We start from the raw sequence: 13,514 nt of genomic DNA, 5'->3' as shown, positions 1-13,514 counted from the left end.
CCTTTGGTACATTGGTACATTTCGTACATTTGGTACATTGGTACCATTGGTACATTTGGTACCTTTGGTACATTGGTACATTGGTACATTTGGTACATTTGGTACATTGGTACCTTTGGTACATTGGTACATTTGGTACATTGGTACCATTGGTACATTTGGTACATTGGTACATTTGGTACATTGGTACCTTTGGTACATTGGTACATTGGTACATTGGTACCTTTGGTACATTGGTACCTTTGGTACATTGGTACATTTGGTACCTTTGGTACATTTGGTACATTGGTACCATTGGTACCATTTATTTATATGTACATTTATTTGGTACATTGGTACCATTTATTTATATGTACATTTATTTGGTACATTGGTACATTTGCCCTGCCAGACTCCTGGGTGGTGGGGGCAGTGTCAGAGCTCACCTGCAGTGGATGGTCCATCCTGTCCTTCAGGGCTGGTCATGCAACATCCCTGGCAGTGCCAGCTGGGCTCTCACTGCTGCTTCTGGGAGGGGTGGCACATGTGGTGGAGGGATGAGATCCTCCAGGGAGATATTCCCTGGCAGTGCCACTCCCCAGGCAGCCCTGTGACTGCACTGGACACCAGGACACCCAGCCTGCCCAGGATCAGCCTCAGACACCTGGGCTGGCTCTGCTGGTGTTCCTGCTTTTCTTCTTTTGCCCTGCATCTTTGAAAGCACATCCCGTTACCCAGTTCTCTGCTAATCCACCAAGGACATGATCACAGAGTTCAGAGCTCACACTCAATGCTTCATATGCATATTGGCTCATTGTTAATTTAAGTGGCACATACTTTAATCTAATAGATGCTGTCTTTTAGTTAGGTAATTGCTTCAGTAGCTGTAAAGGGATGGTATCTTGTGAAGTTTAATTTCTTTCTACTGAGCTCATGTGGAAAAGGAATATCTAAAAAATCAAATTAACTTTTCAACAAGGGTAATATAGACTGCCTTTTCACTGAAGTCACCACCTCCCTCCTTATATCATAATATTTCTTGTTTCTCTCTCTCTCATCACCACATACTTAAAATAAGCTGCCTTGTTTCCACTACCCCACTGTCTCAGGAATTGAAACACTGAATGTGTACTAGAAGTTCTGTGGTTGGGGAATACAGTGAGCAAGTGTACAAATCCTTGAGTGCCAGTAGCTGGGGTCACCTCAAGTGTGTCTGAATTAGGCTGCTGATAATTTAAACTTGTTTTAAAAAGCAACTCTTTTTAGAGTAGCAGCAGCCCACCTTAGCTTTCCACATTGCTGGATTCATGTGTGTATTGACATGGGTGATAACAATAGAGAAACAGGAGAACATCCTTCAGCCAGGCAGGAGCTATCCTGTGCCTTTTTTCCAGCTTGGGATCTGGCAAATGCAATTCCATCTATCCAACAAAAACCTGTGTTACTGATTGCTGGAGGTCTGGAAGGTCCTGAGAGTCACTGGTGGTGACCAAATAACCATGTTCTTCATTACTCAGGGAAATGAGATCTGGAGGACTCAGGATGAGGGGCTGTCCTTTTTAGCACTGCTGCAGTCAGTGTGACATTCATTTCATAGTTCTGATGTTTACAAATTGGAAGCACAGGTTTGCATTCCACGTGGTGTTTTCAAAAATGCTCAGAAAAGCTCAGCTTGTGTAGAGTTGTGTGTCCCTTTCAGACACTGTGAGGTGTCTTCTGCCCTCCCAGACACTGGCCTGGGCAGCTGGACTGTCATTACTGCTGAAGTGGTGACAGGGGGGCACACACAGGGCAGTGCAGCCTCATGCACTGAGAACTCTGCTGTGTTATGAACTGTTGGTTCATACAGCATCTTTTTGAAGATAATTCTCAGATTTCCCATTTAGCAAGGTTTCCATGGCTTGATGACTTGCTTGTGTGACCTTTGGAATGGGCTGGAAGTCACTCAGCTGTTGCACTGCAGGGATGCCTGTGGCCAGCCCTATGCAGACAGGACTGCACAGGAATGTTACTGAGTTCCTTCTTTTGCTAACCAAGTGTGTTTAAAATTTCAGTGTGACAGGGATAGCAGAGCTAGTGTCTCTCCTGCTGTGGTTGTTTTGCAGTTACTCCTTATTGCCTTCTCTTCTGTCATGACCCAAACACCACCCATACACTCAGCTCTCTTACTGGCTGCTGGAAAAAGCAGAGTTCATTTCCAGCTGCCCAGCATGGGATTAATAAAAGGTTAATGCACATCTGAGAAGCCCTGGATTACACTTGTCCTTGCCTCTTCCAGCTTGTGTGGCATTTTAGGCTTTGCAAAGTCCAGGATTGAAAGAGCAAACAAAAGGTGTTAGACTCTGGATTTGTGTGCTCACCCCCTGTGCCTGCACCCAGAATCTGCTCTGATTTGCCCAAGCACTGGCAATTAGCTCTTTTCCTGAGATACCAGAGCATTCTCTGCTGCTTGGAGTGATGTTGCTCACAGCCCATTAGACACTTGAAGTGCCATGAAGACCTCCTGCCTCACTTTGCTGTGAGCATCATCCTTCTCTTCATACAAAAACGCTCCTGTGTGCTCTGAAATGCAGCCTGGCTGTACCCAGGTGAGTGTGCAGTGGATGCCTTCCATTTGAGGTGCAAGCCAAGAGCTGCATTTCAAGGGCTGCTGCACTATTACAGCATATTCCTTTGCAAGTACATCAAAACCTCTGTCCTGGGCCTTCCTGTATGTCAGTAAGTGCAAAGTGACTCTGAGTAGGGCCTGAACTCCCTGCAGGACAGTGCACATTTCAAAGCAGGATTTTGCTGTGTTGCTGTGTATTTGCAGGCGAGCCCAGCCCCTGCCTGCCCAAGCCCTCCTCTGAGCAGTGTGAGAGCAGCTCCTGGCAGTAGCCAATGGCTTGGCTACAACTGGGGTGGCTCTTTCAGCTCCTGGGCTCACTGAGTGTGCAGAGAGCATCTCTGCAAGGCCTGAGCACTGAGCCCAGCCTAGCCCAGGCCTGTCTGCTGGCCATGCACACCATGTGAAGTCACTCAGTGTCACACAGCCCACTGGCTGCAGGGTCAGCCTGTGCCTGGACAATAGTTCTGGGGTGGCTGGACAGCTTCTGAACGTGAGGGTGATGGGTGGGTTTGCACCTGTGGTGGTCTCACTCAGATTGGGTTATTGGTATTCTTGTTCCTTCTCTGTGTTTCTCCCACATTAGTTCACATGACAATACTGGCTTTTCTCAGATATTTGGAGACTGTTGAAAAAAGGAGGAAGGAACATGATCCAGAGCTTTCAGGCAGCTTTGTGAAAAGGGTAGATTGTGTTTTACTTTGGGGCTGATGTATAGCCCGGGTAAGATTTTTCACCAAGGACCATTACATCTCAAGTTGACTTTTTAATTGATTTAGCTCCTCTGATCTGTAAGTTGCCAGACATGAACCACTAGCCTTTGGATGGAGTCCAGAGTGTAATGGAAAGTTCACTGAAACCCCATCAGCTCTTGTTAAACCTGAGTGAATTCCAGCCCAGCACATTTCTTGTGAATAATTAAACACAGTTAAGCAGGTGATGGATTTGAACCTCTGTCTCTAGTGTTCATTTGTATTTCAGTGAGCAAGGGACTCATGAAATCAATGAGGTTTTTGGTGGTGGGATTTGGGGTGATTTTTTGCCTCTTCTGCTGGATAATTTCATCTGAAGAATCAGGGTAGATGCTTTGGTAGGTCCTATTTATCACCAGCATGACCTGTTCTATGCAGCAGTCAGCTCTCATAATTTACTGCTTTTCAGTAATAAATTTTCCAGTATTTACTTGTCCATTTCCCATTTTTTTGGTAACATTTGGATTTGTTATCCTTTACTTTGATATCACTTTCTGTCAGTACAACTGCCATACTCACAGAGTGTAGTGCTATGGCAACGATGTATTATCTGCAGTCTTGCCAATGAGTAAGATATGGTGCAGAAATTAGTTCACTTATCAAAATCTGATGTGCAGAGCTGAGCAAAGAACCTGACAGTCCAGAACCTCCTGCTATTTTCACAAGACCTGCTGTTCTGTTTCACATTGGTTATGACACTCACATAAATTCTCTTCTGACTGTTTCCAGGTTTGTTAAACCTACAGATGTCTCAGCACCTTGGAAAATTTTTAGATGTACAATAATCTTCATTTAGAGCAGGATTCAAGAGAAATGTCCTATTCAATTACTTACTCATAGGTGAACTATAATTGTAAGACACAAACATGTCTTGCTACAAAACACCAGGCAAAAAAGCAGAAAGGATTATTTGTTGTTTAATTTAGCAGAGGAAGGCAGCTGATCATGCTAAGTCTATCTGACACTTAGCAAGTTCTGTGATCCTATTTGTTAATCTTTTTAACTTTCCATTTTATTAGGATAGGGTTTCAAGAGCAAATAGGATAAATGAGATTAAATCTGTCACCCTGAATTATTCTCCACTGTGTTATGAACAGAATCACTCTGTGTCAGAGAACTATAATTATGAGGGAAATGCTGCCTGTGTAATTGTGTGCTTTGTTTGGGAAAATTTGAGATCTGTAATTATCCCCAGCGTGCCATGGTGGTGTGTGCTGGCTCTGAACCTCTGCAGTAAACAAAGAAAGGGAAGTTTCTCTTTGGAGCAGTCTTGATGCAGTATGGCTGGTACCTGCAACATTACCCTGCAGGTTATCTGGTTCAAGGGAGGGATCCAAATGAACTTGGAATAGGACACACATTGTACAATTACCTTCTCTCAGAGAAAAATCTGGTGGTGCTCCATTAGGGGATTATACACTGGTCCTGGCTCTATGAAATTTATGTAGCTCTATAAAAATTGTGGTACCTTTCCTGATATATAATTCCACTGTGAGATGAGTTAAGGACACAAAACTGTAGCCTCTTGAAATTTTGGTTTCACCAGCCAAAGAAAGCTTTAAATCCTGTGTGCTGGTTGTCTGGATTCAGAACAACTTCTGTTAGGAAAAAGGAAAGGAAAAGTTCAGCTATAATTATTCCTATATAATAGGCACAATTGCTGCTGGAAGTAGATCTCCTGGAGAGAGGATATGCACAAAGTAAAAAGAAACTTGCTACAGGTCCTGCTTCAACACTTCTGCAGCTTTCTTCTTGAGGCAGAGGGGCAGAAGCCAGGCTTTCACATGATGGATTAGTGATAAAACAACCTGCTAGGCTCAGATTAGAATTTCTGTTATTTTGCCAAAAATCATATGTGCATTAGTGAGGGGCAGGGAGGCTGCATAATTTTGGTGAGTCCTATTGGAATTTTTTTTTTCAGACCTCTTTACAGTTATGAGCCAGGACTTGATCTCCACATCTGTTTTTATTGGCCAGTTAAGTTTACAAATGAGGCCCCTTTTGTCCCATCTAATTTTATGTAATCTGTGATGCTGCATAACAATTCTGGGAAGAAGAAATGGAAGGATTGTGAACTGACCTTGTGGCTAGTATGTACAGTGACTCACTCTATTCTTTATTTCAACTTCCGTGAGGTCTTTTCAGATACACTGTTTACCCATTAAATGTGCTGTCCAGTTTATCTTATGGCTAAAATGCTTCCTTAATATTTTGATATATTTGTTGGGAACATGACAAAATAAATCACAAATGAGAATGTCAAAAAATGCTTACATGAATAATCTGAGACAGTTTCTCTCATTATAGTCTCATTCAGAGTAACTAGTTATCTGTAAGAAAGGGTTTCCTGTCCCTTGATTTGCCAACCTACGTGACTTTACTGCCAAGGACATCTCTCCTCCATGCTTGACAAGCAATGGGTAACTTCATAATCTTTCTCTGTGTAGGCAATTTCTTCATGGGAAGAAATTAAGTCAGTCATGCCCATTACTGAATCTAATTTTACTATAATTTAGAGGGAAGAACTCTTCCCTGAGTAGAATTGATTTTATAACCGCTTACTTCAGGACTTATTTTGCTTTCCTCCAGAGGATGTGGCAGAAACTGTTGTTAGTGGCAGGCCTGCAGTTTGCTTGGCAAGGTCACTGCAGCAGCACCTTTCCTGGCAAGTGAGAAACTTGTGCCTTGCTTTGGTTTGCAGTCATCAGCAGCTGCTCTGAGGCAAACTGAGCAAGGCAGCAAGTCAGAGTGAGCTCACTACTTGTGGAAATTCCACCTTTTGGGAAACAGAAGATTCCCAGGGTAGGTACCTCCTGGAGTCAAGCTGTCTTTGGCTGGTTTTTTTTTCCTTCTCCCTTAGTCAGCCTGGAGGTTTGGCCCTGGCCACAGATGTGTCTTGCTCATGGCTTTACAGTTCATTCACCCTGGGTAGGACTTGTGCATCTTTTCCTCACTCCAGGCTAGGCTGAGTGAAGCACACACAAGGAAAATCCTTTTAAAAGCAGTTTGCAGCAGTGCAGTGGTAAAAGCCCAGCTGTGAAGAGGTGGGGAGTGCAAAACAATCTCTTTTTGCCTGCCCACAAAGAAACAGGAGGAGAAAACGTGGTGGCTTCCTCACACTGATCACAAGAGCACGTTTGACAGTGTCCCTTCAAGGTCAGTAACACCATTCTCAGCTGTTCAAAACAGCAAACCCAGTGCAAATTCATGGAAGAGGGCTGCTTGCTTGTTGTTTTCTCCTTGTTTGCTCAGGCTTCAGCCTGGCAGACAATCAGACCCAACTGTAGATGTAATGCAGGCAAAATACCAGAATACATGGACCAGAGTGTGCTTTGTGCTAATGGCAGCAGGCATTGCTGAGTGTCTGCCTGCTCAGCAGCCTTGGAAGGGTCCTTGGCTGTCAAGACAAGTGGAAATCTAAGTAGCAACTCAGTGAGGGGTCCTTTTTTCAATTACATACTTTGACCCACATTCTTCCTTACTTATATTTGCAAGTATCATGAGATTGATCAGATTTTTCTCTTTAGTGGCCCTGTAACACCAAACCTCCTCCTGCAGACAGGAGAAATGCATTTGGTGGGGTGTTCAGAGGTTGTGAATGGCTGAGTGAATGCACACTGCTTTTTATTTGGTGAAGCTGCCTGTAAGGCAGCCTATTTTCTGCCTCATGCCCTTCTCTAATGGTGGGAACTGTTCTTTGCAGTTTGAACAATTTTTTTCTAATTAACAAGCATTTTCCCATCCTCTTTCCAAAGTGTCCTACTTGTTCTCCTTTACCCTTTATCTTCAGTTCCTCTCAGTTACACTCACTGGGTAAGCAACAAATCTTTCTGGTGCTTCTGAACATTGTTCACATGGCATATGCCATCTACTTTCTTTTTGATATTGCATTTTCTGCTGACACCTGCAAAGCCTGGTCTGACAAAACTTTCCCCCAAGGAGAGGTTTTGTAGTGTTGGTTCTGAGTGTTAAAAACCATGGAAGCTTAGTGAAAAGCAAATGTGATTCTCTTTGCCCCTGCTCTGGGGATCAGTGGTTTGAATCCTATTGTGCTTTACACCAGGGAAAATTGAAAGTAACCCCAGCTGCAACAAGGCAGTAGAGAAGGTAAAAGAATTGCAACAATGGGCTGAAGCTGCTACACAGTGCAGGAAAACGCCAGGTTGCAGATAAGGCAATAGGGTGGCAAAGCCCTGTGAGCCCTGGGAACAATCAGGGCTTTCTGTGCTCTGGAACAAAGCAGCTTTACAGAGGGTGTTGCAGTGATCACTGAAACTGGCTCCCTGGAAATTTCTGTTACACTGCACATTCAGCCTTGCTGCATGGCTGGGGTGGCCCAGAGTACTTCTCTGTGTGATGGTAGTGAGTGGGAAGGAACCATGTGTTACAGCTGAAAGAGCCTTACCCATAACTCTTCTTCTCCACAGGTGCCCCTGGTTGACAAAAGCCATCTCCCCAGCCATCCCAGTGTACAATGGACTCGTTTTCTTGTTTGTGCTGGCAAACTTCAGCATGGCAACTTTCATGGACCCTGGAGTTTTCCCACGAGGTAACAGAAATGGGACTCTTGCAGGGCTGGGGGGAGGGGGGAGATGGAAAATCCAAGCCAGAGGAGGTGCCAAGTATCCAAACACACAAGTTGCTGATTAATCTTGTAGACGTTATTTATTTATTTATTTATTTATTTATTTACTATACTTGACTGCCAGTAGGGGTGGGATGGCAGTGAAATGCTGGGCACCCTCCAGCTCCCTTCTGAGCTCCTGGGTGTCCTCACACTTGCTCAGACTGGCACTCGAGGGCACGGGGTTGTGTAGAATCGTTCTCCTTGGACAGCTCTCTGAGTGATGTGATTTTGATTGCTATCCCCTGTGTCATGCTGGCACACTGGATTTAAGTCACTGTCTTCACAAGAGGTAGCAGAGCATGGCAGAGGGGAGAGGCTAAACTTCCTGCAAGTTTCATCAAAGCAGTTCCTTCCAGAATACCTTAAAAGAAATGCAGAAGCATTGAACGCTGGAACAGATAATGATTAAGGCTTGCCTTAGAGTGTCTAAAAATGTATACATTTAGAAAGATATTCCTGCTTAAATTAGTACTGATTCACAGCTGATTAAATAGGATAGAGATCACTCAGCTTTTGTAATGGGAACCACAGTGCAGCTATCTCTTTTAACACATCCTAATGAGAGAATTATCACCTCATTTTATCTGTCTTCCAATAATTATTCACATGCAGTTTGCAGCAGAGACTGCTCTAGGCAGTCTGTCTAAACCAATGGATCTGTGCTGTCTGCAAGCTGTGCTTCTTCACCTCTGTTCACCAAGTTCAGTTGTCTGTTTTGAATTGCTACCTGACAAGAGCAAGGCACCAGTCCTGCTGGTTGCCCTGAATAGCAAGGCCAGGTTTCTCCAGGTAGCATGGTCTAATAATGAGCATCTCTCTGCCATTCCTCTCATCTGAAGCTTCTGAACTCCTGATTAAGTGTTGCAGCACTCCAGTTAAGGAAATTATTGTGTGCAAAGGCAATCTAAGGCAGAGGCAAGATTCAGTCACTCGTGTAAGATCAACTGATACACTCTATAGGTACTTAATAGGTACTTAAAGCTACAAATGCTAGTGACTTTCAAAAGAGCTTATGCAGGTAGAGTTTTGAGGAGTTTCCTGGACTTGTTAGTTTCTTTATCACAGCAGAGATAGCAGTGGTTAATTAAACATTAAACATTATCAGTCTGAGAATCCAGTATGTTTGTGCAGGGCAGTTCCCTCAGAGCAGAGCTGGACATCACCAGGCCCTGGGAGTGATCAGTGCTGAGTGTATTGTCCAGTTCATACCTTCCTCTGGGCTCCTCTAAATTCCTTTTGCAAACAAGTTCTTCATTTTGGACTTTGCATTTAAGGAAGAAACACACGGGGAGATCAAACAGGAACTTTCCCATCACCTTCCCTCCCATCCCATCTCCCTTTATACAAGGGAGTGAGGAGCAAAGCAGGAAGAGGAGGAGTTCCTAAAGTTCACCCCTCTACTGTCTCTCACTTCATTTGTGGCCTTGGCCTTGCATCTCTGTGCCTGTGCTTTGTCAGGAAGATGCTGGGAGCAAGGGGAGAGAAGAGACATGGCATTCGTCCTGGGAGAAGGTAATGGGGTAGGAGTTTAGATGTGTGAAGGAAGCAAACTGATAAGGGAAAAGATGGAAAAGACTATAAATACCAGTACTGGGAGGAAAGAGGAGCAGATGTTATTTCAGATCACAAGTGTGCATGTGAAAAAAAGCTTATCACCGCCCCACGCCGCCCGCAGAGCTGCCAGCGCAAGGAGTTCAGGAATTGTAGGAGGGACTTAAAATGAATACACAATCACTCCATTTGCTTTCTGCTGTTGAAATTAGGTTCAGTCTTCTGGGCTTTCAAGCTTCTTAGCACATTTCTGATAGTTAGGAATTTACTTCAAAACCAAAACAACAAATAAGTAGTACAAAAGCTGAGACTCTAATGAAATCACAATTCCTTAAGGAAGCCATGAAAAATCTGTTAGAAAAATATGAGACTTGGCTGCTCCATGTCAGTGGATCAGTGTACGAGAATCTGTCTAGTAAGATACATTCCTTTGTCAATGTATTCTTCTACTCAGGTCTCTGGAAACTGGAAATAAGCACATTTCTAGCTATATTATATGACCTTGCAGGTCTGGCAGATAGAACTTGGCCTGTGGGGGAAAATGATAAAAGTTGGGCTGCAGAAACCCAGCTTGTTGAAGAGGAGCTTAATCAAACTCACAGCTCTGTTACTCATTTTTTAATTTGTTGGCTCTCTGAATCCTTCTGGTATGAATCAGTATTGGCTCTGTGTGAGTGAATTTCTGGTAATACACCAGAATGAATGAGTAGGAAAGGAAGTATCAAGTAACTGAAATTGGGGCTGCCTTGAAAAATCTGATTTACAGTCTAGGCTGAGACTGGCAATGTTTTTTGCTGGCTAATTATACCAGCTACAATCGGCTTTCAGTATTTTTGATGTGGATCTGTTTTGTACAAACTCTGTGTTTGAATTCTGCAGAAGGAACATGTTTAAATGCATGTAGGTATATATAATGTACAGACTTTTTGTCAGCATAGTCAGATTTTTTATAAGAGCTTAAATGGTTTGACTGTTCCGGTGTCTTGTTTTCATCTGCCCACATGTATTACACAGCCTGGGCAGGTTTATAATGGTATTGGAGAACCTAAAGACTGTATTTATAGAAGTGCCTAAGGGATTTAGAGTCTGGCTCTCTCTAAGAGTCCCACTGACTAGTTAGGAAGGAAAATTATAGGGAATGGTGCCAGTACAGCCCTCTGCTTCCGCACACAAACGTTAATCCAGAGAATACTCTTGCAGATAAATACTGTAGCTGAGCCAGATCCCAAGCTCATCTAGGTGAAGGGAGAAATTCCCTCTGAAGTCAATGGAAATTGGATCATGATAACACATCTAGAGAAGATTTAATATAGAACTGCATGACAGTAATTGATGCTCCTCTGGGACAACATTATCAAATTCCACCTAATTTGGAGCCAGTCAACCAATGCCAGCTGCACTATAATGTTTAACCAGGTGTTAAATAGATGTGAACTTCTTAGATTTTCTGTCAGGAGGAAACAAATAAGGATCACAGGAATCTAGAATAATATTTTTTCTTCCCAGTATATATTTGTCTGTTATAGACTGGGGTTTTTTTGTGCATTTATTTTTAAACGGACTCTTTTCTTAAGCAGGGCAGAGGTGATAAACCATCACATAACAGAGCACAGTAAGGGCATTGTGTCCCTGTGTTCCAGGCACTGACAGGATTAGCTCTTTTCTCCTTGCCCTCTGCTACCTGCCCTAACTCTGAGTTTTGCATTGAGCAGCGGACGAGGATGAGGATAAGGACGACGACTTCCGCGCGCCGCTGTACAAGAACGTGGAGATCAAAGGAATCCAAGTACGGATGAAGTGGTGCGCGACCTGCCACTTCTACCGCCCGCCCCGCTGCTCCCACTGCAGCGTCTGCGACAACTGCGTGGAGGTAACGCTGCTGGGCTGCCCCTGCTGCTGGGAACAGGCTGCTGGGCTGCCCCACCGGGCCCTGGGCTGCCCCTGCTGCTGGGAACTGGCTGGGCTGCCCCACCGGGCCCTGGGCTGCCCCTGCTCTGGAACAGGCTGGGCTGCCCCACCGGGCCCTGGGCTGCCCCTGCTCTGGAACAGGCTGGGCTGCCCCACCAGGCCCTGGGCTCACCCCTGCTGCTGGGAACAGGCTGGGCTGCCCCACCGGGCCCTGGGCTCACCCCTGCTCTGGAACAGGCTGGGCTGCCCCACTGGGCCCTGGGCTTGTCCCTGCTCTGGAACTGGCTGCTGGGCTGCCCCACTGGGCCCTGGGCTCACCCCTGCTCTGGAACTGGCTGCTGGGCTGCCCCACTGGGCTCTGGTCTCACCCCTGCTCTGGAACAGGCTGCTGGGCTGCCCCACTGGGCCTTGGGCTGCCCCTGATGCTGGGAACAGGCTGCTGGGCTGCCCCAGCCAGGCCCTGTGCTTGCCCCTGCTGCTGGGAGCCCAGCTCTGGGGAGTTCACAGCTGGGCTCCTGTCGCTGGCCGGGGGTCTGTGTACAAATCACAAACGGGACAGGACTGCTGAGGAACGTACCTTGAGCTGTTTTATTTTCTAGCATCAGTCTCATTACATGGTTATGACAATGGGCAGATGCCATCAGCTCATATTCTAGGCAGCAGACTAAGAACTTAATGTTACGACTTACTTTATAAGTTTTTTGACTAATCACACAAAGCACAAGTATATTGGGGAGTTCTGGGGAGTTCGCAGCTGGACTCCCACTGAGCAGAGCCATTCGAAGCACAGCCCTCAGTTATGTGTGTTACAAATGCAACGATGCTTGTTGTCAGCCCTGTTGCCAGTGGTGATTAAAATAGAAATTTGTAATGCTGGCTGCATTATAAATTATTCTTCCTTGAGGTACCTAAGGGATTGTGAATGTAAAAAAGGAGTGAATGGGAGAGTTGGTGCTGAGTTCAAGAGAGCAAGAAATTCAGGGTGAACCATTTCAACTTGTCATGTGTGAGCTTAAGGTTCATAATTTAATTTGGTGCAAACTGGTGCTACATTAGTGGACAAGCAGAGAAGCCACAATGGTGTGTGAGTTCAGGAGAGCAAAACTTGGAGTTCAGCAAATGGTTCTCCAGTCAATAGAAGGAGACCATGTGTTTTTCAACACCCAAACTCACAGCATGAACTCATTCATGTTTCTAATGTTGATTGCTCTGAATTAGGGGACTTTCTTGATTCTTGTTACCCTTAGGGTCTTGGTGAGTCACAGAAGATTTTTAAAAAATAACCCTAAACAGTAAGATGTGCTTTTGGGCTATAGGCATCTCCCAGACATGTAGGTACAGAGCACTGTATTCACAGCAGTGTATTGCCAGGGGACTTTTTATTGCTGAGCTAAAAATTCTACTTCTAAAGGATCATTTCTGCTGCAAGGTCTATTTTTTTTTTCAATAGAAAGATGAAATCTTAATATGTCTAAAATATATTCAGCTGTGCCATTAAAATGAAAGGAATTACTAATCAGAAGGGGAAAAAATACCAGAGTCAGCTGGAATGCTGTATACACTACCTTTGTCCTAATCCTCTTTGCCATAAGCAAGGGAATAGTCCCAAAGAGAGCAGCACAGTTACAAGTGAGAGAAAGGCTGCCTGGATTTATCTTGTGTCAGTCATATATCTAAGTTATAATTATCTGGAAGCAGTGCTGTGCCTAGTAACCATTGATAAATAGGACAAGGCTGTCCTGGTTTGGAAGGCTTTAGAAGGATGTGGGATTTTAGAAGCCTGAGAGTGAGGAGCTGCTAAGGTCCCTGGGTAGAGAGAAGTAGCCACAGCTATTTGTAAGTTGTGACACACAGTTTGTTTAGACTGCTGTGAATTGTTGCACAGAGCTGGATTTTTGGTAGAAAACCTGAATTGTACATTACCACTTTTAAAACATAAATGTTTTCACTAATTCTAGGTTCTGAGGATTTTTTTGATGATGGTAAATTCTCAGTTGTCCCATGGAGTTTCTTTCTCCACCTTCCCCAGTGGCTCAGCATAAAAATTCATTTTCAGGAAATGAAGTTTTCTCAGAAAAAGATTGCTCAAAAC

The 13,514-nt window shown here is 44.5% G+C and overlaps 1 protein-coding gene across 4 annotated transcripts in view; it reads left to right on the top strand.

Moving 5' to 3' along the window:
- ZDHHC8 (zinc finger DHHC-type palmitoyltransferase 8) overlaps window positions 1-13,514 on the top strand; it is a 111,769-nt gene that overhangs the window by 76,477 nt on the left and 21,778 nt on the right. For all 4 annotated transcript variants that reach the window (XR_011681984.1, XR_011681982.1, XR_011681983.1 and 1 more), the window contains exons 2-3: window positions 7,764-7,885; window positions 11,227-11,384. Coding sequence is in view for 1 of the 4 variants with exons in the window: in XM_071445356.1 (XP_071301457.1) it covers window positions 7,764-7,885; window positions 11,227-11,384 (280 nt within the window). In the remaining 3 variants the exon portion in view is untranslated. The remainder of the gene's footprint in view (window positions 1-7,763; window positions 7,886-11,226; window positions 11,385-13,514) is intronic.

Source organism: Agelaius tricolor, unplaced genomic scaffold (genome assembly GCF_023055355.1).
Source record: "Agelaius tricolor isolate 1412-34295 unplaced genomic scaffold, bAgeTri1.0.p SCAF_20, whole genome shotgun sequence".
NCBI lineage: Eukaryota > Metazoa > Chordata > Aves > Passeriformes > Icteridae > Agelaius > Agelaius tricolor.
Note: the sequence above shows the minus strand (reverse complement) of the source record. Positions and strands in the feature narration are given on the sequence as shown.